This window comes from Stylophora pistillata, chromosome 13, assembly GCF_964205215.1.
Source record: "Stylophora pistillata chromosome 13, jaStyPist1.2, whole genome shotgun sequence".
NCBI classification, from domain to species: Eukaryota; Metazoa; Cnidaria; class Anthozoa; order Scleractinia; family Pocilloporidae; genus Stylophora; species Stylophora pistillata.
In genome coordinates, this window is record NC_142531.1 from 1,426,361 (window position 1) to 1,453,231 (window position 26,871).

At 38.3% G+C, this 26,871-nt stretch overlaps 1 protein-coding gene and 1 pseudogene across 4 annotated transcripts; both read right to left on the reverse strand.

The window, feature by feature from the left end:
* Positions 1-103: 103 nt before the first annotated feature.
* On the reverse strand, positions 104-8,013 carry LOC148717235 (uncharacterized; annotated as a pseudogene). Its single transcript, XR_015994689.1, has 7 exons — positions 7,403-8,013; positions 4,926-5,060; positions 4,622-4,794; positions 3,874-4,012; positions 2,178-2,246; positions 1,049-1,752; positions 104-842 (listed from the first exon to the last, which is right to left on the reverse strand). The product of XR_015994689.1 is annotated as an uncharacterized LOC148717235 (transcript).
* Positions 8,014-8,140: 127 nt separating this feature from the next.
* On the reverse strand, positions 8,141-25,436 carry LOC111345636 (T-box transcription factor TBX20). Of its 3 annotated transcripts, none has more exons than XM_088743283.1 (8): positions 25,347-25,436; positions 20,779-21,638; positions 20,313-20,568; positions 19,207-19,474; positions 16,586-16,738; positions 14,404-14,492; positions 12,696-12,850; positions 8,141-10,505 (listed from the first exon to the last, which is right to left on the reverse strand). In XM_088743283.1, exons 2-8 carry the CDS (start codon positions 20,882-20,884, stop codon positions 10,027-10,029), a joined length of 1,506 nt encoding a protein of 501 aa, XP_088599409.1. In that variant the 5' UTR covers positions 20,885-21,638; positions 25,347-25,436; the 3' UTR covers positions 8,141-10,026. The 3 variants fall into 3 exon arrangements, with proteins under 3 accessions (XP_088599409.1, XP_022808659.2, XP_088599410.1); XM_022952924.2 differs by lacking the exon at positions 25,347-25,436 and adding an exon at positions 22,375-22,725; XM_088743284.1 differs by lacking the exon at positions 25,347-25,436 and having other exon boundaries at positions 20,779-22,246.
* Positions 25,437-26,871: the final 1,435 nt, after the last annotated feature.

Below are 26,871 nucleotides of genomic sequence, written 5' to 3' on the forward strand. Positions count from 1 at the left end.
TGAAGTGACTGACTGATTGACGTGTAAAGTACAAGCGTTATGAGTACATAGCTTAGTCACCCTGAATTGGACTACTGCTTGAATGAAGATAGTGACGATACTCGAGGGGAAAGCTGCGTAAGCCATTTAATGATCAGTTTTCCGAATGCCCATGATTTACTTTCGACTCAACAGACGCAGCAAGTGTGACACTGTTTACCAAGTGTCATAAAATTAAGCCAGTTAAAACATATCATTTACAATTGGCATACGCAGCATGTAATAATGGAAGTATTCCTGTGTTTAACGCAAATTTTATTGTTGGCTAAAACACCAGACTCGGATCTAAAAAAAAAGCCGTGAATGGAAAAAGAGAAAAATATACCTGCGAATGGTGCTATATTCTTAACTTTGTTATGAAACTATGCGATAGACAATGGAATTTGCAAAGCCCGATGAACAGTGCTTTTTTTTTCTTTTATTGCCTTCTGAAATTTCACACATTGGCTAAAAAAACAAACCAAAAGAACTACAAAATGAAGAGACTTATTTGCTAAATACCACGTTACAATTGGTTATGCATAGTTCCAAAACGTTGTCGCACCTTATCAGGGAAGTTAGCCTTAAGAAGTTGATCTATGTCGAGTGACTGAAAATAAGTTGCTCACAAGGCCATTCATAAAAGCGACCGAAAACACCGATTCCCCTTCATCGATTGCCTCATGACACAAAGGGTGCAATGCTGGAGTAAGGACCCTTTACACTTCAATCATAACGTTCCCCCGTGTGTGTTCGTAGTAAAAGAACAGGAACTGCAGGTATTTCTCCGGCCGTAGTTGGTAACAGCATTTCAAATTCAGTATCTGCGTAAAAAAGGGCTACAAAGTTCATCACGTCAGAGTTAAATACTTAAAAGAGCAAATAGTTCATCAGTCTTACATTCTAGCGTCTTCACTTTGTTTCATTCAAATTTCACTTTCCTTTCTCACGCCCATTAAACCGACACTATGAGTTGTTAACACCGTTAACCTTAAACTTTACAAAGCCAGAAATAAATAAACTGGCTCACCTTTGGAAACGATAAAACCAGGAGCCGATGAGGTGCTGTGTTAAGGGAAATTAGGTAAAGTGCATGAATGAGTAGTCCCAACGGAACAGCAGATGTGTGGGAAGTTGACTGGTCAACACTAACTGTAGCGGTGGTTGCAAATGACGAATAAACACAACAAGTGCTTGTGTGGGATGAGGATTGCTGAACTCTGACAAGGGCACTTACATGAGATGGCTTTACAATGGTGGAAGGTGATGACAGGCATCTAACTAGCGGAGCGGACAGGCTGTGACATGTAGCAGGGGAGAAGGAAGTGTAGTGTATAGCGTGCTAATAAGAAGATGTATGTATCGTAATATTAAGATGTATTGCAATGAAAAGATGATTTGTAATGTAAAATGGCTTCTAACTTAAACCAGGTGGACTGGAGGAAGTTGATGAATTACAAAAGGAAGGAGCGGGCGTATGGGAAGTTGATGTGTGAGTAATGGCTGTAGGGGTTATGCAACTATCCGAGGAGGGTCCAGGTAAAGATATACCAAAGCTCCAGTCATGACGGGTGAGCCACAGCTTTCGGCGCTGGCCGCTTCCATAAAGCGACGGTTTCCGGGGAATAACACCAATCTCTCCCTTTATATCCAATGGAAGGTTGTTAAATAAAATGCCCATTTGCTGTATCTTGGCGTAAGGCATTTTACCTCCTCTCCTTTCAACAAGTTCACCTACGAAAGAGAAAGATAGAAATTAACAGCAAAAAAAAAAAAAAAAAAAAAAAAAACTGAAGCTAGATGTCACTGCTTCCTGCACTGAATATCATACAACTATACAGGACTTCTAGCTATAGACTATAGACAAAGAGAATTGCCACAAGAAGAAATCAAAAGCAGAATCAAAATTTGTGTCGGGAAAGACGGACTTTTTTTCGTATTGCATAAAATCAAAAGAAAAAGTAGAAACTAAGGGTAAAACAGCTATTGACCCCTTCCACCTTACTACTTCAAATAGAAGTCTCTGAATAAGTAGTGTTCACTCATGGCAAAACTGAAACTGAATGCGGCCTTCTGGTCCACCGACATTGCCGCTCTGACATCTGGTCTGAACCCGAGCGTGCATGTATTAAGGCACATATATGTATAAAAAAGCATACTGTATTTGGTGTTGAACACTTCTAGTAGATGTTTTACAGAGACGTCTTCCTTTTCCTCCAAGAAATTACCTATAAAATAACGACATATTTTCACTGGAAATCTGATACTTTCTTTTCTAATTTCTTAGAAATCCAGATGCGTAGTGTAGTAAGTTGTTGATCTAAACATTAATGTAGTGCCTTTCATTGTGTTTCATTTCCTGGTATTCCTGGTAATTCAAGTCTACTGAAAGTATACTTTGTGTATCTCATTTGCTGTACACATTGATTACAGAGTTAGTATACTAAAATTAACAATTGGTTCATGCTTTAGCGTGCACTATCGAGTTATGGAGCACGCGGGAAGTTTGGAGAGCACGAAAGAAGCGTAAGAGTTGCCCGAGGCGATAGCCGAGGGAAACTCTAGCTTCTTGAGTGCTCTCCAAACTTCCCACGTGCTCTCCATAACTCGATAGTGCACAGCTGAAAGCATGAACCAATTGTTTTAGAACATAGCCGGTGGAATTGTGCATCAAATCCGACGCGAAAAACGAACAACAATATCAGTTGAAGCGAATCGTGACGGCGCTGTTTCCGAGTCTCCTTTTCCTTTGTTTTTCTCTCTTTCTGCCTCATTTAAGAGCTCTCGCCCAAGGGAAAAGGTCGAAACATTGTCTTCGTTTTCGGACTAGTAGGCCGAGTTTCTGTTTGTATCCATTATTGTCGCGAAATATATTATTTTTCCCCGCGCTAACAATGGCCGCTCGCGCGAAAAAAAAAGTTCTGGCGAAGTCGGATTTGCTGACGCTATCAGCGTGCACTATCGGGATTTTGAGCACGCTCAAGTATAATGAATTTAATTGCGCGACTCTGCTAGCTATGTTCTAAAAATACTTAATTTCGGTAAGGGATAAAATACTGATGAATAAAGGCTGATAGTTTCGAAAGAAACTGTTTGGGGCTGCGTCAGTGGGAGTAACGAAATAATTTGGATATATCAACAAAGTTTAAATGGTAAATTGGCCACCGTAACGATTACAAAAGCTGACGTTTCGAGCGTTAGCCCTTCGTCGGAGCGAATGATAATATACTGAGACTACCGTGGTATTTAAGACCAAAGATGTACACTTTAAGTAGCCTAAAACGAGAAAAGGGATTACTGCTCTTGATGATGCGTTTAGCTGTCCTGTTTATGTTTTCAGTGAGGAAATGCAATACAAATTGGAATCTACATGTAATTGGTTTAATACATGTTTTATTTCTTCATCATCAACTCTGGATAGAAAAATCCAAAAGGGGAATTGTAGTGTCGTCACTTAGACACAAAGAGAATGTTTCTCTTTCCTTGCCAAAGGCCAAATGAACTTTATCGAAAAACACGTTACACAGATAGAAGTATAAGTGTTTACTGACTTAGTAATTTTACAGCATGTGGGTATTTCCAGTACAGTAGGATTACTGCAAGTAATACATTTACTGAATTAAGTACAAAGTGCTCACCTTAGAACCCACATTACTAGGTTGTTGTCAATAAATGAGATAGGTACACGTATAATCAATAAACTACAGGGATCAATCAAAGACACACTTCACAAATTCTTAAGCGAAGAAGTTGTAGAAAGATTTCAACATTACAAGTCAAATTCGGAAGAGCTTCTGAAACTGCATACCAAAAGTAAAGTGCTAATTTATGCATATTTGTAGTCACTATACTCACTGTGTAATCTACTTGCAAATGTTTCCATGATGTTTGTTTACAAAAGACTGTCACCAATACCAGCTGAACCTTGGTAACAAATGCCATCATATGCACATAACACAACTGCATGACCACCTGATGTTTCCAGTTCGGTAACCTGTGTAAACCATTGATAAGGGTTAGTAACAAGAATGTACCTGAGTTTTTTAATAATTTTCATCGTTTATTAGGAGAGTGAGACACCTAGTGACCAATTATAAAAATTACAAGTAATGAAAAACATTTGGCACATCTTAATACATGACAATCCATACAGATAAATATCATATTTTAATTTGATAATAGTCAATCTACCAGTTAAATAAATAATTATAACAATAAGAAAACTGGGAAATTATAAACTTTTATCAATTAAATCAATGTATGGTAGAATTCAAAACAAAATGCTTGTTTAAACAAAATTTAACTTCTAGTCCTGATCTGGGCTAGAAAAGTTCAGGCAAAGATACACAAGAAAAGAGATGGGAGAGCTGTTCTAGCACAATTGAAGGCCATTTTCAACATAAACCAAATCATGTCAGTTACTTTATCAGGTATATCACTTCAATTACTTGTTACTAAGATCTCATTTGATGTAGTTTAGTAAATTGTACTCATGCAGTCATTTAAAAACTACAAAGGTCACAACACATACTGTGATAAACATCATAGTAATTATTTAATAATGGTCATGATGATGACTATAATAATATTATTACTACCTGACCTGTTTCATGATGTTGCCAATTATCCTCTTGGCTTGTTTATCAGCTGAGGGTGGTGACACAACTGACCCTGTATCTGTTGCCACCTTTTTGTAGGGATCTCTATCTGACTTAGACAAGTTTCTCCACTTTTCTCCAATGATACGGAAGACCTCTGGACTTCCCCCTGTCTGTTCTGCGGAATTAAAAGACATGACATAATCACAGAACAGACTGGGGGAAGAGCAGAAGTCTTCCATACCATTGGAGAAAAGTGGTGGAACTTGTCCAATTTTAGCTAAATATGTAGTTTATATCTGTGATTACCTTTCTGTTGGAACTCCCTAGTGAAAGCATTAAACCCACTTCGTTTCCTCACTCAGGTTTCCTTTCTGTCCTCTTCTGTGCATCAAGCACTCTGGAACCACTATTACATTTTGCATTGTGATTGTTTATCCAGTGCTGATCAGAAAAAAAGTAATGTTTCACATTATTGAAAAAAAAAGAAAAGACAAAGAAGTGTAAAATTCCAACTGGTTTACAAATTTGGCAAACAAGAAAACTTTGAACTAGCTGTCACTGACAATACCCAGTCACAGCTAGTTTGTAATTTCAAAAGGATCATGAAAAAACCTATACTAAATCAGCAATTGGGAAAACATTCTGTCTAATTAATTTATTGCATTGGCATGACTCATAACAGTTCGATGACATTGTACAGTAGCTGAAAAAGTATTGGAAAAAAGTAAAGTGTTATTATACAAGTCAACTCAATCCTAAGGACATGTTTGCTTAGCTTTTAGAATTTGCTCAAGTAGTGACACCACATCTTCCCTCAAGATTTTCTTTAACTCTAATTCCGTTTTCCATAAATTGTACATTGCTTTAAGGTAGGTGAGCATATTAAGACTACCACAATATAATTAAATTAAAAAACTTGATTGTTATTATCATAATAATTGTAATATCTACTATGCTAATGACACCCCTATTACCGGTATGCCGCCTTTTTGAATTTGCAAAGTCTAGGAGGAGAGGTCTATGCATGTAATCCCAAACATTGAAGTTCTGAGCCTCTTGAATATCTTGAGTCCTTAATAGTATTTCTTGATATATCTCTACTCATTTGTATGGTACAGTTTTAAACACTGACATCAATTAATTGCAAAGTTTGTTTATCTTGCTATGAAACTTGAGAAATACTCCTCTTATATTCAACTGTAATATTACCAACATTTGTAAATTGCTGTAAATCAAAAATCTTTTTAAATTGATTTTTATTTGTTCCTACTTTGCAGAATGTACATGCCAAAATAATCAATAAATAAACAAATCGACAGAGAGAGCAAGGTAGAGAGAGAGAGAGTGAGAGAGGGAGAAATGTATATATACATGCCCATATTTGACAATTATTCAACAATAATCACCGAACCTGGGGCGAAAAAGTGTTTTAGTATAATTTCAGAGCTGAACAGTAGAGAAATTTCTAAAATCATAACATTTTAGTAACATCATTAACATTTTATTTTAACATTTTATATAAACCGCGTGGAGCAATTTATGTAGCGTCATATAAGGAACCGCTCAACCAATCAGATTGCTGGAAACTCTTTGCTCAGCTCTGAAATTATACTAAACATATATATATGAATGAGTAAATCTAAAGTGCCCTGGCCATTGACTATCTTGTCATTTACTGCCTTGAAGAACATTATTTGAAAATTATCAGGAATCAATTCTACAATATAATCCTTCTCTATTAACATCCTTGCAAGTACCTTATTCAAAATATTTAGTTTAATTGGGTTTTACTGTAATTATATAAAAGATAAAATTTATACTATAGGTAAATAATAAAACAATTAGCTTAACCTGAAACCACCCACAACCATCTAAAAACCAATATGAGACTGAGAGATTGGCTTGTTAAGCCATCTGAAGACAAACGATTTCCATCATCATCGTGCTCAATTAATGATTTTTCGTTGTACATCGAACAGGAGAGGGGTGCAACTTAAAAAAGCCATTATTGTTCCAATAATTTCATTATGTAAGAATATATTACAGTCGATCTCATTTTCAGGTGAACTATTGAATCACGAGAGGACAAAGTTGCACAATTGTTATCAAGAAATTTTCCATAATCGTACCTGGTACATTACGTTTTCATTAGAAGTAAACGTACTTTCATTCAGTACAATTGTCAGCAATGCGAAACGTGCAACCGGGATCCAAAGAATTTCTAGTGATCACAAAGGTCACCAGAGGCGCGCGCTAAATCGTAAAAAACTTGATGAATACGGTACTCTGAGGACATTATTTTTCGTTTGTGAGTGATTTCAGATGGTTTTGAATTGTTTAAGATAATTTTAGTTTGTTTTTAGGTGGCTTTAGGTGGCTTCAAATGGTTGAAGGCGGTTTCTGGTCGTTCCATCTAAAATTACATAATGCATCACATGCTTAATTTTCTTTCAACGTCAACGGCTTTCACATTATTCGTGAAAAGCGACGGACAACGCAGAACTAGAATTAAGCTGGCTGGCGAAAATCTTACGCTGTAACAACGTATACAGCCTGTGTGTGATAAAATAAAAAAAAAAAAAAGGTCGAAAGATGTCCTAAGATCGTAACAGAAAAGGTCAAAAGTTCAGAAATTATACAAAACAGCTTGAAAGTCATACATACATACATACATACATACATGAAAGTTAGGGTAGGAAATTAATTATCCTAGTGCCCATGATAAAATGTATGTTAATCACTTCTAGGCCGAGGAACCTTTTAAGGTGTAAGCTGAAAAATACCTCCACTTGGTTTTCGGAAATGCCGACTCTCGCGGCACATGCACGAATTTTGTCGCACATGGCTTTCTTGGTCGAGGTCATTCCTTCTTTGAAAAACGTGGTTAGCACTTCCTTTTGTTCCTCTAAATAAAATAATCTGGATTGCCTTTCCATTTTAGAGTAAAAAGGTCAGAATCAGGTGATGGGAAACAATAACCTAAAGGTTCACGTTGTGCAGGGAAACAAAGCAGCTAGTCAAAGGGGTCAGAAAAGGGCACAAATATTTTGACAGTATACGTCACAAGCTCACGATAGGTAAATAGGCCCTACTTTGACCGCTTGCATGCGGTCATTAATTTGATGCTAATTAAATCCGCATGTAAGCGGTTAATTACAAGCGAATTGGGTGCCGAGACAAAGAACGGCTGCGTGAGGAGACTATTACTTAACAAGCTTGTTTGATTTGGAATAAGAGTAAGAGTGGATGGTGGGGGGAGTGGGTGGGGATTGGTGAAAGAACTGTCCCACACCTCCCCTCTCTTTCTTTTATTCACTCATCCTCTCGGTACAGATTTCGTTCTTTCCCCAGGCTTCTACTCCTGTAGAAATCAAGATGGCAGCTATAATTTGATCAAGATAATGCTGAGCACTAACCCGTCAAAATTACGCCTGCATACTCCCACCAATGCAATCTATTTATTTCTGCGTTAAGAGGGTCCAAATGTGTGCTAGTAGGTACAAACTCGTACAAACAAATCGTCCACAAACAACGTTGGTTTTTAATTAACCTGAACATAAAACGCATCACGCTCCTTAAAATCCCATTTTATGTGTGCTGATTAATAATTTCAATATCATATCGCGATTCTGTTCCCTGAGTTAAAAAAGCAAGCCGATATATTATATTCTTCCTACAGTTTTTAAATACTCTCCAATATATGCTATTTTCCAGAAACTAGAACGTATAACTGACTAACTTACCTGTCGATTTTGAGAACTTGTCTTGCGCACATAGAGATATATATATAAACAAGAGCTCAGAAATAAATACAGTTACTTAAATCTCGGCATTAAAATTTAGCTGCAGCGTGTTCCTCTAAAAGTGGCAATATTTATCAATAAAAACCCAACTATTTCGGAATTCATATTGTTTTTTTTTCCTTATATCTGGTAACGTACTATTTTAAAATTTACATTGCGTTAGTCAGGTCACGCAATAACGAAACTCTGAACAATGTTCGATTCTTCCTTGTTACAACTCTTTTTCTTTTACATTGTGACTTGTAATAATACTCGAAAAAGCGAGAAAAAAAAGGCCATTCTGCGGCGTGAAAAAACCTAAGGATCTAAAAGATCTTGTTATGAAATAACCCCGACTTGGATATCAATTAAAATTCGGCAACAATTTAGATACTATTTCAAACGCTTTTTCTTCAACCTTTCAATCCAATATCATAAGTCACCATTTTCCTTATCAAGTACCAAACATTTCCTTAAATTTCAGTTTAGAGAAGTTGATTTTGGATCAAGGCAATATCATTAAATTCATGATTTCTTGATATTGATAGGTTTCGCGAAAATTTTTATGGCTGTAAAGAAAAGTTGTACTTTTATTACCTTTGGGAGTGAAAGGGCCAAGGTTGGACAATATTTCGACTCTTTCACCCCCTAAAGATCTAAATCAACTCTTCGCACTCAATGTATGTCCTACATTTCCTCCAGTTCTAGTTGAGAAAATTTGGTGATAAATGAAAAATAATTCATATTTTTCTTTCCTCTCATCACCTTTCTGCTTAAAAATCTATTTTACCACTGAGGAGAAATCCTGTTTTGGTCCCTCCTGGTATTGAAGGGGTTTAGAAATTTGCGTTTCGTTGGAGTGGGGGGCGTTACGTTTCGTTCGAGGTGGGTATGTTTGTTTGAAATTAAGTTTTCGGCAATGCCGATTTGTCCCCTTGTGCTACTGCTGCCCTATTTGTGAGGTAGCTTATGTCCACTTCAGATTAACTTCCTTTTTAACCGAAAACAGTTCTGTATCTCATGTTCCCTACTGACATAAATAGCAAAAGTGAACTAGGCCTCGTATTTAAATAAACGTCATGCGAAGAAAGAGGATGTGTTCAGGCGAGACTTACTATTTCTATAATGTTACTATCATGTAAGCTTTAGAGTGTTCATGTGGTGTTCACGTGACTTGATCAAGGACCACACATCACTGACTCAATTTTGAACCACAGGACACTCATCTAAGCATCAATGGGCGTTGTCGAGAGCTTTCCGCCTGAATCAGTTCCAATCAATGGACATTCAAGCATCCTTTTGGAATCTTTCTGTTCCACGGTACTTTCAGAAAGAGTTACCTGCTCTCGATTACTTTGCATTGATTGTCTTAAAGAGTAAAACTTATTGCAGGAGTTCGCTATCCAGTCTTAACGCTTGAACATTTTTCTCCTTTGTCATAGGAGCAGCTCTGATCTGGAAAGCTGCCCCTGTTAAATAAATAAATACCTTTAAGATTCCACTTGCAGAATGGAGGAAAACGCCGAGTAAATGCTGAATATACGACAATTTACCTAATTTTCTAGAACTCGTCTTAGTATTGTGTAGCGATGATCCACCCCGACCACATTTGGAATACATAACATTTAATGATAAGGATAAGGTGGAGGGTTCCCCGGGAAACCAGAGTGGAACGTTGTGGATATGGTCAGCGGTTTGCTGAAATCACCTCTTCCCAGTCCGTAGTCGGGTCTTTCAGCTCTTAAACTGTCTGGATAGCCATTTAACGCAGAGTGCACATGCGCAGTAAGATGTGCGGGAGTGTGATGAATTGTATGCTCGTTGGGATGTCCCATGTATCCCGGATGTAAGAGCGGCCGAGATGGGTGATTTGGATGCGAGAGAGCATTAGTTGTAGACAGCGATGTTAAAGAGTTTATTGGAAGGCTGTGCACGTAAGGATGTGGCGTCAGGTTAAATGTTGAGGATGGCGTTGTTGATGCAGCAGGCCTCTCGGAGCAGAATGACTGCTGACGACAGCTGCTTTGAAGCGAGGCGAAAGCGCAAGAGGAGTCAAATGATTCTGACGGGCGACGAGGGAACATGACATGGCCAAATGCACTTCCTGTTAAATAGAAGAAATAAAAGATGGTGATCAGCTGTAGTTTAGTGACGTTACCGTCCTATTGCTAATCCTTGACCCAGGATCGGACTATCAGAGATAGTCTGGGGAACCAAGTTGACTTGTGCTTGAATAATGACTACTTCGTTACTCACAAGGGCATGCCATTCATTCCTAGATATTCAGACACAAAAATAAAATTGAATGCTCACCCTTGCTCAAAGTTCTGGGTTGGCAAATTATGAACTGCCGTGAAACTCGTACCAAGGGAACCGCGACTGAAGCCTACACTAAATTTGTTCCTAATGTTGTTTTCGAATATTTGTATTTTCTGTAAAACGAACCTTTATGAAGGAAACTCCACTGACACGGACATTAGAGAACCAAGGAGAATTGGTTGGGTCCAAAGTTTACACGATTTTGTATTTTATAGAGGGAATGTGGACATTTGAATCCCGATCAGCTCACTTAAGCAGATGCTGTACATAAGAGAGCAGATAGATTTCATCAAAAACAAGGTTCTCAGAAAAAAACAAAAACAAAAAAAAAAACATCAATGGAACTGGTCAGAACTAGAACACTTTGAACGAGACAAAACAGACTCTTTTTGTTGCCAGAACAAAATTGCAACCGCCCTTTGGCGCTTTTCTTGTTTTTTGCTTTCAACACTTCCGACATATATCTTAATTGGCTCTTGCTTCTTTTGTACTACACGCGATAGCGATGACAAACGTAAGTGGGACGGAGCAGACATCGTGAGGCTATCAGGCGCCCGCTCAAATCCAGTCCACCTAACCTTAGGGGTCCTTTAATTCCATTAGTTGACGACTAATCTTGTTTAGAATGAAGGGCGTGACATGTTCCAAGATCACTAAATTAGAGAGTATCTAGAGGTATTGAATTAAAGGTACGTAGTCAATCAGATTTCTTCCATGCAATTAACATTTGTAGAGGATGTCAACGTTACAGTGCTTTGGGTGTTTTAAGCATCATTTGATCCAAGGATACCTCGTAAGCCAGCTTGATGCGGTACGCACGAGTCAAGTTGACCCATTTCCTTGGAATTATTATTTGGTTTTACGGATATTTGGCAATAAGGAAGTTAAGTATGTCGGTGTGTCTTTTGGTTACAGTATTAAAACCTTTTTTGCGGCGCGTTTCGTGAATTCTGCCTGGAATCTACCAGACCATGACAATCATATGACCCGCAGGTTAAACCGAAACATAGATAGATGCTTTGTAAACAACACTCGTGAGAAAATGAATTAAAAGTAGCGATTAGGTTTGATTTCTGACAAACTTGCTAAGGTTAATTTCACCTGTTGACTTTCGCCTTCAAAAACCCCTTTCATTTGATTTCGCTATCGGTGATCTGCTAAAAAGAGGCGGCAACTATCATCCTTTTCCTTGAGAACGCTCTATACGTCAAAAGCTCTATATGGCGTGTCCTTCTTCAGAGATATCTCTTCTGAACAACGAGGCAAGTTTAAAGGAAACTGATTATAATTTTATAGCCCGTTAATAAAACTGAACAATTTTCAACCAGTCACTTCCAAACATTGCTCTTTATAAGCTTGGGGGTGAGTGTGCGCGGGGCAACCAAGTCTCCAGCCGCGCGTATGGTGACGGCAGTCAAAATTTCCGTTCTGCTGAACTGCAAGTCTCGAGAGGCACTTATTTTAAACGTGATAATAGAGAATGTTTTTTCTAATAAGGAACTACACCCGTAAGTCCAATTCAAAATAGCTGCGCTCGTGACCCGAAAGATAGGAGCGACCAGATGCGGTTGCTTTAAAAAAACCGTTGTCCTTAAACACCACTCTGCCGCTGCATATTCTGGCATTAATCTCCATTGTATCCACCAAATATTAGTCTCTGAACATATCCGGATTTTGGCCTGCTGCGTTTCCAAACAAGATTACTGTACGTGCAAACTTCCGTAGAAATAACAAGTCATTAGGAAATGATTAAAGTAACATTTTTTTAACGCATATGACTTGTAGAGGAACAGTGGGATTTTAATGGCTCTCAGGTTCAAATTTCAGGATTGCATCACTCGTAACACCAAACACGCGCGTTCCGGTAAAAAAGGTTCACGAGAGTCTCGCACAAAAATAAACGTTTTGCCTTGTGTAAAGACTACGGAGGCAAACAAAAATCACAATAGATTATGTGTTAGTTGTGTTTTCTTACCTGTATGCCCCATCAAGGGTGGAGAAGGATCGTTAATATCAGGGAGTTTTGGTGGAGAGTCCTGGAAGGTGCGTTTGCACGATTCGCCACTCGACGTAGAGCCCGCGGGTGAGAGGGAGAGACCGTCGATATCGTTACAGTCGTCTGGGGACTTTCTGATATAAAACGATGGAGAAAGACCGTCTCAATAAAGAATCATGCAAATTATAAGGCCAGAAATAACTAAAAAATCTTTATTTTCATGTTTGTTATATTCAGGTTTGCAGTCAAGGCAATTCAAGACAAATGACACTGGAAGAACTGACTATCTCTGGGAAGGCAATAAAACCTAAATAACCGGAAATTTTCAATTCTGAATTTTTTCTCTGAATTCTGATATAATCTTGAAGTTAACAAGAAACTGCGCAGTATCTGTACCTGGCATCACAGCTTAAGACCTAAAAGTATTTTATTTTATATCATTATAGTTTTCTTAGAGGAGGTACTTTACTGTCTGCCTTTCGGTAATTGCATTTAACTGTAGGGCTCAACTCGTCACGCAAATGGTAAAAAAATATATACATATTTGTTAAAAATAGTTGGAAGAATTCTGAAATGGACTTCGAAATATAGGTTCCGGAAAAGTATGGCGCTGAGCATTTAAAAGTCTGATAGGTACTTGGGCTTCGTGTTGTGATGACGTATCAAGCTGTAAACTAGATTATTTCGAAATTGTGGAATAAGTACCTTGTGATAAAACTCCGGACTCAAGAGGCTATAATTAAACGTTTTAAGCGCTCTTAAGTGTGAACTTAATTTGTTGGCGGCTGTATGACTCTGGGTTTGTTCCGTTTTCGGAAAAGGTCAATTGACTCCATCTAAAGTTATCAAACATGAGTTTTGGAAACACCAGCCTACTAACGTGGGACAGAGAATTTCTGCAACGCGAGGCGCACAAACCGAGAGAGCGCAACTTAAGTCAAAAGCATTGCGAAACATGCAAAGCAGGTCTTTTAATACGTGCTAGTTGTTTCCTCGTTTAGTCCAGCTGCATGTTTCCCTTCTCGTGAGATTTCTCGACTATGCTTTGTCTTTGTGTCCGGTTTTTCCCCTCCCTTAACCTCATTTCTCCATCTTCCCTTTTTTCTGTCATTCACTTTCACAAGGTTGCCGGTTCTGATAAACTTTTTATTTTATAATCTAGAAACCGCTTCCTGTAAAAGCTACATAGCAAACACCGGCTCGGCCAAAGTAAGAAAAAATGCCGGTGAATGCATACCCTGCCAAATGCTTAAAAATTCAAGAAAATATTTGGCGTCCTTTTTTTTTTCCCCGATTACGCTTCCGACGCAATTCTGACCTGATTTAACCGGGTATTAACGGCCCCAGTACGAGTCCTTCCTCTCTTGCATAACTCGTGATAACGACCTGAAACTTGACGAAGCCGAAACACCTTTGGGAAAACCGCAGACAAACCGTGACAGTTTTGATGTGATCAAAGAGACTATAAAGTCAGACCTGGTTTATCTTCAAACCCAAGTATTTCTGACGTTTAAAAATTAAATAAGCAAAATGATGCCAAAAATGAATACTTTGGGAATGTTCTATTTATAGCCCTTACTCTAAATCCCTACATGCGTGGAGTTTACATAATAACTGCTTATCAAAATAGATGTGACAAATCGATGAAATAATAGTAATATAAACCCATCGCCCATCGCCCACGTACCTTTTCATGGCGATATGATGCATGGTACTATTGCAACTTCCTCGAAAACCCTTCGCAAACGGGTTATTTTCTATCTTCAACTGAGTAATCTGCAGAAGATATAAAATACAAATCGTGTTAGTTAAGGTTTTAGGCCGTTTCCTTCTCTCTGTCGGTGACTTAAGCCTACTACGTGCTCTTCTAGTCACCGCATAAAACGAGAAGTAAAGGTATGCGCGGATGTTTCTAATTAAGATACGGGAAAATTGCTTAATGCAAGTCGTTAATCTAGAATTAAAACACAAACATTTAATGCCCCGAAGATAACTTCAAAACGCGAGGAGCACGGAAATTTCTGACCCTTAAAAAAAAATTAAAAAGATTTGTTAAATTATTTTCTCGTGAGATGACCTTTCTTAATTCGACACTCGAGCTTAATCTCATCCTCTATAATAAGTTTTCTGGAGAATTCAAATTTTAGACGAGGTTATCAGATATCGCGTATCGTCAAAAAATTTCAACGTGGAATTTGCTCCATGAAATTAATAGATTTGTTGTTTTTGTTATAAACTTCTATCGGCGAATTTCTAGACATAAAAAGTCCCTAATTGCCGGTGTGCGGTTTCCGTAAGTACAGATTTAGTTGGACGGAGAACCCCTTTGTCGTCTAACTCCGCTGTTATTCGTTGATCGATTAAGGGGAAAAAACCCGTTTGCAGTTTTGACTATGGAAAATGAAACATTCCGGTGAAACGTTTTTGTTTACTGCCAGAATAACTAAAGGACGACGCCAAAGGGTAAACTTGTTGCTTCAGGTTAAGTTGTACGTGAATGCAGTTCATGTACTCGGGAAGCACTCACAAATTATGCGGAAACCTATTAATGCGATGATTTGCGCGGTAAACCAATCCCTAACATATCTTTGAACGGTGATCCTCGCAAACTGCACGAAGCCATCGTTAGACGACTGGTGGCATCAGGAAAGCCACATTTTCCTCAAAAGCAAGTATCGTCAACTTACAGTTGGGGTATTCAAAGACTAACTAATCAATTATGAGCGGTTGTAATAAATTGTTGTCAGGCCTGACTGAGCTGACATCACTGACGTAGGATTTTGAAAATGAAATAGTTTTTCCGGCTGTCGCTCGGTGAGAATTTATCTTTAATTTTTTCAAAACCTAAACATTAAATTTCTTCGACGAGAGGTTGTTTCAGTTGATCAAAACCAGGTTGTGTAGTTGTCTTAACGGAGTGATTACTATAATTTCTCATGTTAAACTGACATGTTTTTATAAGATACCCAAACATGATCTCGAAAACTTAAGTAATCTGGTTCTTTTAAGTAGTACATACGAATGTAAGAATTTTTCCTCAAACGTGATGAAGAACTCTGATGATCATGGTAAAAGGTATTGCTTTTTAATGCAATCTCCGTGCACATACGGAAATGAATAACCAATGGATTGGTATAATGTAACCCTAACCAGCGAGTCACCCATATTGAAAACACAAATAAATATAAAAATATAAAATAAAAGGAAAGAATAAAGGTGCTGTGTAATTACCGAGCCTCCTAGCCATCACAATATTTGACCAATTTCTTTCTCCTTTTTCAGTGATTACAAATCATTTTATAACCGTTTGCCACAGTCATCATTTACTCGCAAAGATACGACATGAGTTTCTTCAACATGCTTCTTTATTTGATATTAACCTTTTTAGTTCTATTGTACATTCACAACAGAACGTTCGCACAGTGTTAGGTATAGCATCTGTTGATGCTTGGACAGGGAAACTCACTGTGGCGCCCGCGGCATGTAGTATCAGTTCCGCAGGCAGATGAATTTCAGGCTTTTTTTGCTTGTTCACAATACAAATACCTTCCTTTTTAAGCGTGTTTCAAATGATGCTAATGGAACACGTTTTAGTGACCGGTTATAAAAGGCTGTTACTCGGCAGCACGGTTAAATCCATGTCATTTTTGGGGGTATAATGATGGTTCATCAAAAAAAATATATTTTCAAGCATGCTTTCAACTCAGTTATTGGGTTCTGAAACAGGTTCAGTTATTGTGCAAAGCTACAAATTCTCATTGTACAAAAGAGACACTTATCCTCAACAACTTGTCACCCCTAATCGTCTTCTTTATTACCTCAATGAGGTATTTGTGTTCAGCTGTAAGCCATTAACAACTTCAACTCACCCTTGGATTTTGATAGGCAGTCACTCCCATGAATTGAGTCTCTGGGAAAACGAAGGTATAAAAGGACCCCTTTCTCAAGCCATACGGACTGTAATCCTTCGCTGGGATAACATGAACACGAGGCTGGTACTTGTGCATCGAGTTCAGTATAACCTGCAGTGTTTAAAACAAACATGAAACTCTTTTAGTTTTTATTTCGGCAAGGCGACGGCCCTCGGCTAAGATTTTGTATGAGCACAAAGACCTGACGACATAGTTGATGTTCAAAGCCATTATTGTGAATGATGTTTTACCAGCTGGAATAACAAACGTGATAATGACGAGACGAAAGAGAGCAAATGTTCTGTGAGAGTTATTTCCTTTAAGAAACGTTTGTTTTACGTTTGATTTGATGATTAAAGTGAATGAACTTCAGACGCCCATTAATTGTGGTTATAGAATGATTCAATGTGTCAACAGTTCAAAACATTGAATTTCTATCCAATTTATTTCAGCTAGGTCTCTTGAAACATTGACCAACGAATCTAGAATGGATGCCGAAGAAATAGTTAGCAATGGAGGAGTTAACAAAGCTATTTTCTTAAGATTAAAGGCGTGTTCTCCATCTATTATTTACCTTTTCCCCCACACCATCAAAGTTTACCCAGCTAACAGAATCTTGATTGTGATAAGTGAAGGCTAGCGAAGATGGATTTCTACATCTTGCAGATTTTGATTGTTTCGGATTTGTTTTTAGAATAAGAGAAACGATGTTTAGGAACGAACATGAAGAAATGAGAACTCAAAACAGCATGATCTTGAGAAATTTTTCTCTTTTATATCAAATCAAAACTGGGCTCCACGACTATACATTCACCTATGATAAAATGAAAAAATTTGGAGTTTAGTTGTGAAACACCATGTTTGTCATTAGTTGTAAAAGTTTTAAAAACTGCTGATCGTCTTATCTCATGCGTAAATCGAAGTTTGACCTCATCCCTTATCCATTGTGATTTGTAAGTGTTGATTTTCATTTCGAAGCTAAAAGCTTTCACAATCACTTAGGAGGGGCGGGGAGAATCCACTACCAAATCAGTTGTTAACCATCCTCGTGGCTGGTGCTATTGTCAACTTGTTTACATCGCTTTTCAGAGAAGAAACAAAACGCGAACATCATTTTTGTAATCATACAGTGGACAAGTTTACATTCTCTTTGTTTTCTTCCCTTCTGAAACCTGCGATTCACCGTATACGTCACAAAAAGGCCATTAATGAAATCCCCTATTTAACTAGCTGAGCTTTTTAGCCGTTTTTTGTGACCAGAAACCTATTTTCTAAAGCTTTTTGGTTTGTTAACAAAGGCAATTAAGTCTTTTGTTCCTATGCTACGCTATTCAATAGACGTAGCGAGAATTGAAATGTGGAAACAAATGTTTCGTTTAGAACAGCAAGAAACAGCTCTCATTGTCCCTGTGTTTCCGTGAAAATACCTCGCAGTATTTTAAAATACGTTCTCGTCAGCTATTCAATCCGTGTAAATCAAATATCCTTGTTGAAACACCGCCATCATTTCTATTACACTCAAAAACACTCCCAGTTTTATGCCTCTAAAATTCGGGTGTTTTCTTTTCCCTCGTTTGGAGAGCAAATTGAGGCAAATTCCACGCCCGTTCACTGTTTATGACCACATTTCGTCCAAAATCGCCTTTCTAAACTGCTCAAGATTTGCGTTTAAACGATTCTCCGGAAATTTCAATTCAGCTGAAATATCTTTTTCTCCGTCACCTCTCAACAAAGCAGTTTAGAATACTGTTGTAAGACCTACAGAACTGAAAACCTATCATCCTTTTTACATCTGATCGAAGGTTTCACTGATGTAAAAAAGTGAATTTGGAAATGTAGTGCGTTAAACTAAGGTGCAATTACTAAACATTTAGTTACAGTTTAGTTAGTCTGACATCCTTCATCTAAAAACGTTTGGTGATTAAAGATCAAATATTGCTCTGCTAGCACGGCCTCGTGAATTATGGAAAAATTGAATGAACGTGGGTAAACTGATCCAGATAAGAAAAAGCAAATGTGTCTATAAAGATACTGCGAAATTTCTTATATTGCTTTTCTTGCTGATGGCCCAATAATTTCCACTTTGTTCCAAACAACACCGACAGATAATCTGAAGAGCGAAGAATAGAGATTGCTGATTTCTTTCTTTGGACATAGATCTGTTGTCACATGTCAGTTCACAACCATGGGAATTATAAGAAAGTATTTCTGCTCTTCAGGTTCTCCATCCGATCAGTTTAAGCCCTGAAACTTCATGAGCCACGTCTTAGGTTTTGAAAAGTTTAAGGAGCTCGTCACCCACAAAATTTAATGAACAATGATGTGATAAAAGCCTACGCGTGTACAAAGAAGAAGTGGTTGGCCTGTGAAAGCTTACATCTTTGCATTCTATTTGAGAATGTTGTTCGAATATCCCGTAAATGTTCGAAATTTCCACGAAAGCCGGTTTCAATTTAAAATTTCAAAGTAACCTTTCTGTCTTCTACTGGCTCATGTTCACGAACAATGACGAGGAGAAAGCTAACAGCGGGGGAGATGGCAAAGTGATGAAATGGTTTTTTGAGCAACAGATAACTTACATGTCCCATTTGATCCATATGATTGTTGGTCAACTTCATCTTCTGAAAGGAAACTACTTGTCGCATCCACTGCGATCCGGTTCCCGGTGAATCAGGGTGAACGAAGATTCTGGTGGGTATGAGAGGTTCTGCCTTACCAGTGACTGACCATTCTGAGTTGTGAAACTTGTACCTGTTGTCATCTGCTGGAATGCTGTCCAACACCAAGACATACTCCTCCTTGGGGTTTAAGCCGCTTACGTTCACGCGGATCACGGGAAACATTCGTCTGTAGGAAGAAAACGCAAGGTTTTTCTTAGTGGCAGTCTCATCATATAAAGAATATACTGAACTCTCATTGGGTTTTGTTTCTCATGAACGAATCGTTTTGAGCAATTTCTGTACCACCGTCATTTTAACTCTTTAAGATTTTGACAGACATATCACCACATACAAGGCGGGACATACGTGGTTATTTTCCTACTAGGCCTTTTACGAGTAGAGTGAGTTTGAAAATCAGTTCGGGTCGTGTGAAAGGGAACGTTTTCAAAAATATTAAACCGAGTATTTACTTTCTTGTAACACTTCGCCTTTGGCTGTATATTCACGCACAATTTATTGAGCTGTTTAGGTTTCTTTACATATGGCATGCCGGGCGCGAATCGAAACCAATATTTTCATAAACTGTCAAGTATCCTCGAAAAGGGTTCCACAATGTTGCGAGAAAGCAGCGGCGCTAATAGAAATGGCATGGAAATAAACACTTTGTTAGACCGTTTTGGAGGGTTTGACAGCTACGTAAATCGAGTGCAGTTTAAATGAGGACTGTTGAAACATGAACTCTTATCACACATGTATCTTACGACAGCACTGTCAAACTCTACAAGTATAATTATTTGTTTGCTTCGACCTCCCATTAAACTTCCACAAAACGGGGGTGTTAAGCGTGGCAAAAGCCAGTTTCAGATTCGACGGACAAGAGTAAGAATTATGGCGAAAGCCAAGTCTTTCCCGTCTGAGGTTTTAATCTGCGAAGAGTGTTTGGCATCATTTCGGGCGGAAATATCAACGCACGAGTTATTGAAGTTGGAATAATGAAGTGTACTCTTTGTCTCGTCTCATCTTACCGTCCCGTTTTCGTAATGATCATCTCCGTTCCTATTTCATGGAACTTGTCCCAAAGATCTTTATTTTCGAGTTCCACTTCTATGGAGTCGGACCTTAGCTGTCCGTGAGGTAGACCTGACGAGAAGCCGAACGCCATGGTGTGTATCTGAGAATATCCCGTCTGAACTTGGTTGGGAATGGTTGTCGCTGTACCGTGCATGTCTTCGTAGTAGCTCGACGGACGAGTGTACGACATGAGTGAATCGACGTGACGGTCTGCAAAGGGAAATTTGAAGAAGGCGGCTTGCGTCTTAGAGTGGCATGTGACTCGGGACATGTTTGAGGTAACTTTGTAATGTGTAACTCAAGGAAGCCACAGGTTCGTTACAATTTCCATTACGTCAACGAGTGTAGGAAATAAGGAGGCTTAGCTTGGCGGGCGCGAGCTAAACAGATAAAAATCAGTGCTATTTTGAGGCTACTTACCGAAATCGAAGTCTTGACCCTGAAGTATTGAGCTAGTGGTGCAGCCGATAGGCAGACCAGCACGTGTGTTAAGCTGGCCTTCCGGGCTTTCAACGGATGTCATCATAGCAAACGGAAAACTAAACAGTACTTGAGAGCTTGTGTGTTGGCTTTAAGATAATGCAAAGCCAGAACGAGCTTTTTGTTAGCGCGATATTAATTATTCGACCTGCGAGAGTGAATGTCCAGCAAAAGTCGTTGGTCAATCTCTTGATTGCGCCGCTGTTTGCCTGGTACGAAGAACGGTTGACCCAAGACCCTGAAGCGAGTCGAACACATAAACAGCCCTGCCTGTTTGAGTATAAAGTTTTGCTGTTGTAATCAATCATTAAACGATTTTATTTATACACCATAGAGACCTGATGTCGCTCTCTGCTGGACATTCATAAATCACTTAGGCGTACTGCTCAATTACTGTAATGAAACTATTAGTGCGGTGATTGGCGGAGCCGCTGTCATATACCCGTCAAAGTTGCCTATAGAGCCTAATAACGTATGACGTTTTTGTCGTTTCCTGTTTGCCTTTAAATAGCTATTGTCAGGACAATCAATTTGTCGTGTGAAGAAGGCGGACTTGGACAGCCCATAACAACGAACATTACACCAAAATTATCCGCGGAAGAATTACTCTGATATTTTGCTTGAAAGGAAATTACACAATGAATTTGAATGAGAATAGAGGGCTGGTTGAACGCGCACATGAGACAATACAGAAACGATCGTACAAGATCAACATAACCGAGTATTTCCGGATCTGTTGATACTCAGCATTTCTGACAGAGAAAAATTTTGAACGAGTCCTCTGGGAGTACGACCACGGCCTGAAATTAGAAGAAAACAAAACAACCATATTTCAATTTGTTTTGTACTAGATCTGAAAAGAATGCACTCAAGCATAACACTTTGTGTAACTATGAGTAGCTAGCACGACACTAACATGGCCATTGTCAAGCATCAGCTTAAAATACTAATCAGAAAAACCATCGGGGTTTCGATGATAGTTTTGTACTCGAAAAGAAGAAAAACATTTTTTTTTTTTTCATTTTAAATCGAAGATACAACGAATTATGGCGGAAAGACAATTGATTTACGGCTGAATTTACCTATGATTGACATTTAAGTATTTACATATTGCGTATTGCACCAAACCAATAGAGATTACCTTTCAACTCACGTACTTATCGTAAAAGCTTTTACAAAAAATAATTTTTGAAATCTCACAACTGGTTCTATCTCTGGCGAGAAATAAGATAAAGTTCATTAGGGCCGAAAATTTTATTTCGAAGGCGTGTGACGCTGAAGTTTCTCTTTACAGAACTACAATTGTATTGTCAAATTATCAAATATTATATCCTACAAAGTCGCGAATTTTCTTAGCTTCAGTGGCACTTTAAAACTTCACAGATGTTTGCCCAGTCATCCTATTCGTGTTTACTTTGCGAACTTAGACTAACACAATCCAACAAAAATACATCTGATGCTGAAACAACAAACCGAAAAATGAAAACAAGAACGTGATATTTTTTTCGTGTTCCCTGCTTGATAAAATATACTAACCTCCCTATTTTTGAGTGGGGCATTCCTCTTCCGCCTACAAAATGATGATGTTAAAATTTCTAAAGTGCAGCTGTGCAAATCTTTCACTAGAGTTAATGAGTTATAACCAATCATTGATCTACCAGCCTGCAAACTTCGCTCGAATACGTCGAAATCACGATGAACTACACTCAAAACTCATCACTATCAAAAACGGCAACATGTATGAATATATGTTGCAGCAACAAAATAAAAAGATAACAACGAAACCGCAAACATTCCTCTGTTATAACAACTAGTCTAGAGGAAATATGAGCGCTAGCTTGCATGCTAAAAGCTTTCAACTGGGAGATTAACGTAAAAAGAAAGTAAAATCATTTATTGATGCTGATTTGTATAATCTCTTGTTTTGTTACCTCGTAAAAAAAACTCTGAGCTGTTGTTAGTCTGAGCGAAACTGTTAAATATGTTATCCACTAAGACTACGCTGCTTTGTCCAAGCACGCGCGCTAGATAATGAACTTGACAGCTGAACTGTTCAGTTCTGTTACATAAGATTTATAGACAATTTTTTGGCAAATGATTCACCAAAGTTTAGTTAGAAAGAGCTGCCTTCAGACTAGATTTCAACGGAAACCAAGACAATCATCGAAATTTTTGCCATTTTTCCCTCTTGGTGTTTTTGTTTTTAAGTGTGTTTTTTTCAAGCGTGTGGTTTTTGACACGAAGACGACGAATTACTTAATAATAGGGGGTTTTAAGGTATTATATAGCTCTTAAGTCATCAACACAATCCTTTGATGGACCTGCACGTTCTTAGAAGAAAACACGGTTAGCTCTCACTGTCTAGGGTACTTTTCGTGCGACTATTGTCTCTACAGCTCTCGCAATGTCACCAATATCCAAAGACATTAGCAGCTTGCAAGTTTTGAAACTGTAAACATTTTGTTTGGATATTACAACAGTTGAGGGGAAATATGCAAAGCTCTTCGTAGTCCTTTTGCTATCAACAGAAGTAAAAGCTGTCTAGCTCTGTCTTTATTGTTGAGTACGTTTTACAACACGAAGATCAAAACTCACCCATTAATGGGTTCGTCGTACAGCGGAAATAACCCGCGGGCTTCTTATTTTTAGTTAATCCTGACCACGACTTTGGTTCTGTTTTCCTTTCTATTCTGGATTACTGATCATAAATGCAAACCTTTCAAGCAGGGCATTAATTTTACAAAGCAGGAAACAAATTAAATGACACTTTCGAAGCCCTTGTCCATACTAGACAATAGCTACTTTCAGTTTAAAAATATTCATCTAATCCTTTTGCCCAAATAAGACACATTTTTGAAATGCGTCCAGACAGTTTTCCTAGAAGGAGTTGGACGTTATTGCATAACGTTTTACGACAGCTTTGCGCTTTTCTTTCAAATAAATAGCAGCATTTCATGTTTCCGTGTAAAACTTGTTTCAACTTTCTATTTATTTCTACCCCTTAACATTTAATCGGGTTTGTTTGGCTTAAGTTCATCTTCACAGATAGTTAACCGTGATGAAACATTGTTTTACTGTATTTTTTTTGTCATTAAAATGAACAAGTCACTGATATCGTTTGCTAATGGGTCTAAAGAGTTGCTTTGATTACCAATAGAGTGGAAATATCCGTGAATCCAAATTTTGGATCCATAGTGAGTTCGTTACAGGGTCAGCAATCGATAAACTGATGGTTGGACAATATTTAATTGGAAACTCTAAAAAATAAAAATGCTTGCGGCCACGCGGTTATTGCACGTTGTGGTGGAAAATACTGTCAAAACACTTAGTCCATGGTGTTGATATTTTCTCGGTTATTGTTTGTATAGGCATGCCATTAGTGATATAAAGCTATTAAGTCTTAAGGACTTTTTTTCTGGCTCCTTTGCCCCTTTTTGGCCTTCAACCTCAAGCCAATCTTTCTAACAATGGTCACTCCAGCCAGTGACGCACATTACATGTTTGATACCTCGGTCGCTTAGAGATGAAACAAGATAAAATAAAAGTATAAATGGTTTTAGATAAAATAGAGCTAATCGTATTACAACGGCACGTGGAAAGCCATAATACTCCTAAATGTAGAAATTAAAATATTATGTGGCCTTTGGTGGAAGAGAATGTATATAACTGCTAGCGAAGCGGTGTATATCATCTATCTTCCCCCCTTTTGAACAATCTTTCCAAATTGAGATATGCAAACTTCCAACACCCTCAGTGAGATATTTTTGCGTGATACCATGTCGAAAAGCTATTTTACTAGAAATACAACAGATGTGTGTCTTTTCTACTAATTACACAGTTTATTACTCAATCTTTCAGCCTCAGAGCTTAAACAGATCCGTGTTCGAGATAGCGCAGCTCTAAACTCCTAAGTACTTCATCGCTATTTCAGACTACATCACCTGACTAGTGAGCTACCACTATTCACGTTTCCCATGAAATACAGTTTGAAATTACTATGCAGGTTTCTCTAAAAGAAAACCTTTTACTAACTGACATGTTTTAGCCGATTTCGAAATCCAGTGCTGCTTTCTCCAAGGAACCGTCTAACATAAGGAACAGTCTTTGCATAGTTGATGGTGATTTTTAGGCCTCGTGACCTCTGTCAAGACTAACACGTAGTTTTAGGGTGTTTTCTGCCCCCAACTTCCCGTGACTCAAGCCCTCGATGCTCCCAATTTAGCGAAGTCTGATCAGAAATAAAGCAAGTATTTTCAGATAAAGAATATCAGTTGATTTTATGGAATCCTGTTATGTTAAATCTTATTTCTTTTTATAAGATTTCTAGAAAAGTTTTAAAATCTGTAATTTCACCTGCATGTCTTAGCAGTCAGGTATTTACTCTGATACTCTGATGCTCTGATACGCTTTCCTCGAGGAGAACAGTTGAACCTCCCTTCTTAATTTAGAAATAATGTTGAAAGAAGCTTTTTCAAAAAGAGACAAAAACAACTCAATTTTCAACCCACGTTTCCTCACGGAAGAGGTGCCAGAATTGGTTCAGGGGTTAGACCGCCTAACAAATTCTGTAATTTTGAGCTCAGTTGTGACTATTTTCGTTTCTGTCGCTATCGAAATGTGAGGGAATGCAATTAGAATGAAAGTGGTGTAATAATTTCCACTACAAACAGGAAGTCTCCCACTTTTCCGTTCAATGTCACTGAATTCCTCACCCCTTTGACTGTTTTAAAGGATTTTTTGAAAACTTTCTTAAAATATGAGGTACCAAGATTTCTCTGAAAAATTAGAAGAGAACTTATAAGAAGTGCACTAATCTGAAGGCGCCGAAACGACTCCCCTCAGGCACCTGTACATCCGCTGTAGGCGGATGTACAGGTGATACCATAACGTTTTGGTTGAAGACCCTGCCAAAATTGACATTTTTCAGAGGGACTGAATAAAGTTCTATCGGGATTAATGCCAAATGCAAAGCCAGCGCAGGTGAATTCTTTGTTGGGAATTTGTTGAAAGGTCTCATGTCATTTCTTGAGAGAACACAACTTGTCGAGTGAAATAATGCCCGCTGCTGGCTGGAAAATCTTTCACATCTGCCTGATGTGAAATATTTTCCAAGTAGCACAGAAGATGAAATCCGAACTTAACTGTTAAAATTCCGAGGTCGGCAATAGCACTGAATGCATGAGCTACTGGTATATGTCCGTGTTAAAACACACGAAAGGACTCTAAAGCACTCTGATTGGGCAGAAAAACACAAAGATTTTCTGGCACCAATCAGATGGCAGAACGACTGCGACCGTTTGGAACTAGTCTTGTTAAGACAATGTCCCCAGGGGCTCTTCATGCCCTAACTTGAAATCGACTCAGCCCCTGGGTCTCCGAGGATGTGGCACATGCAGTAGTTCATTACCGGCGTGCTTTGAACTCCAAACAGCGGTCCTTTCTAGAAAACTAACCGATTTGTTGCATATTACAACAGCTGACAACTCCATTTAATCAATTTAATGATCTATACACCGAATGCAAATATGGCGTCCAATTTGAGTTGCCATTGTTCTGGACTCACTAGCCTCGTCTTCGCGTGGAAACACAAAAGGATTCTTATATGTGTGAGAGGCTAGTGAGGCCAGAACAATGGCAACTCAAATCGGGCGCCATATTTGCATCCGGTGTATTGTCTCTATGAAATTTTAAAAAGTACGCCTCTTAGACAGCAGCTGGGTAGTTGACTCGTCAGAACTGTTGTTTTAGTATTCAAACCCACTGACAGGTCACAAATCAAATTAAAGCTATACCATCAGGGTATTCTACGGTCAGTAAGTGTGACGGGAAATTCCTTACCGAAAAACATGGTTATATTGATAATTTCGACGCAAAAACCCAAAACTCAAGCCCATTGAATTTGAAAATAAGTAAGTGAGAATTAATTGAGTTCTCTGTATCTCTTTTAAAATCCGCATAGACCATAGAAGAAAACAAGTATTTCACCTCATATGAAAGACTTCAAGTGAAGACGAAATCATCAAAAGATTTTTC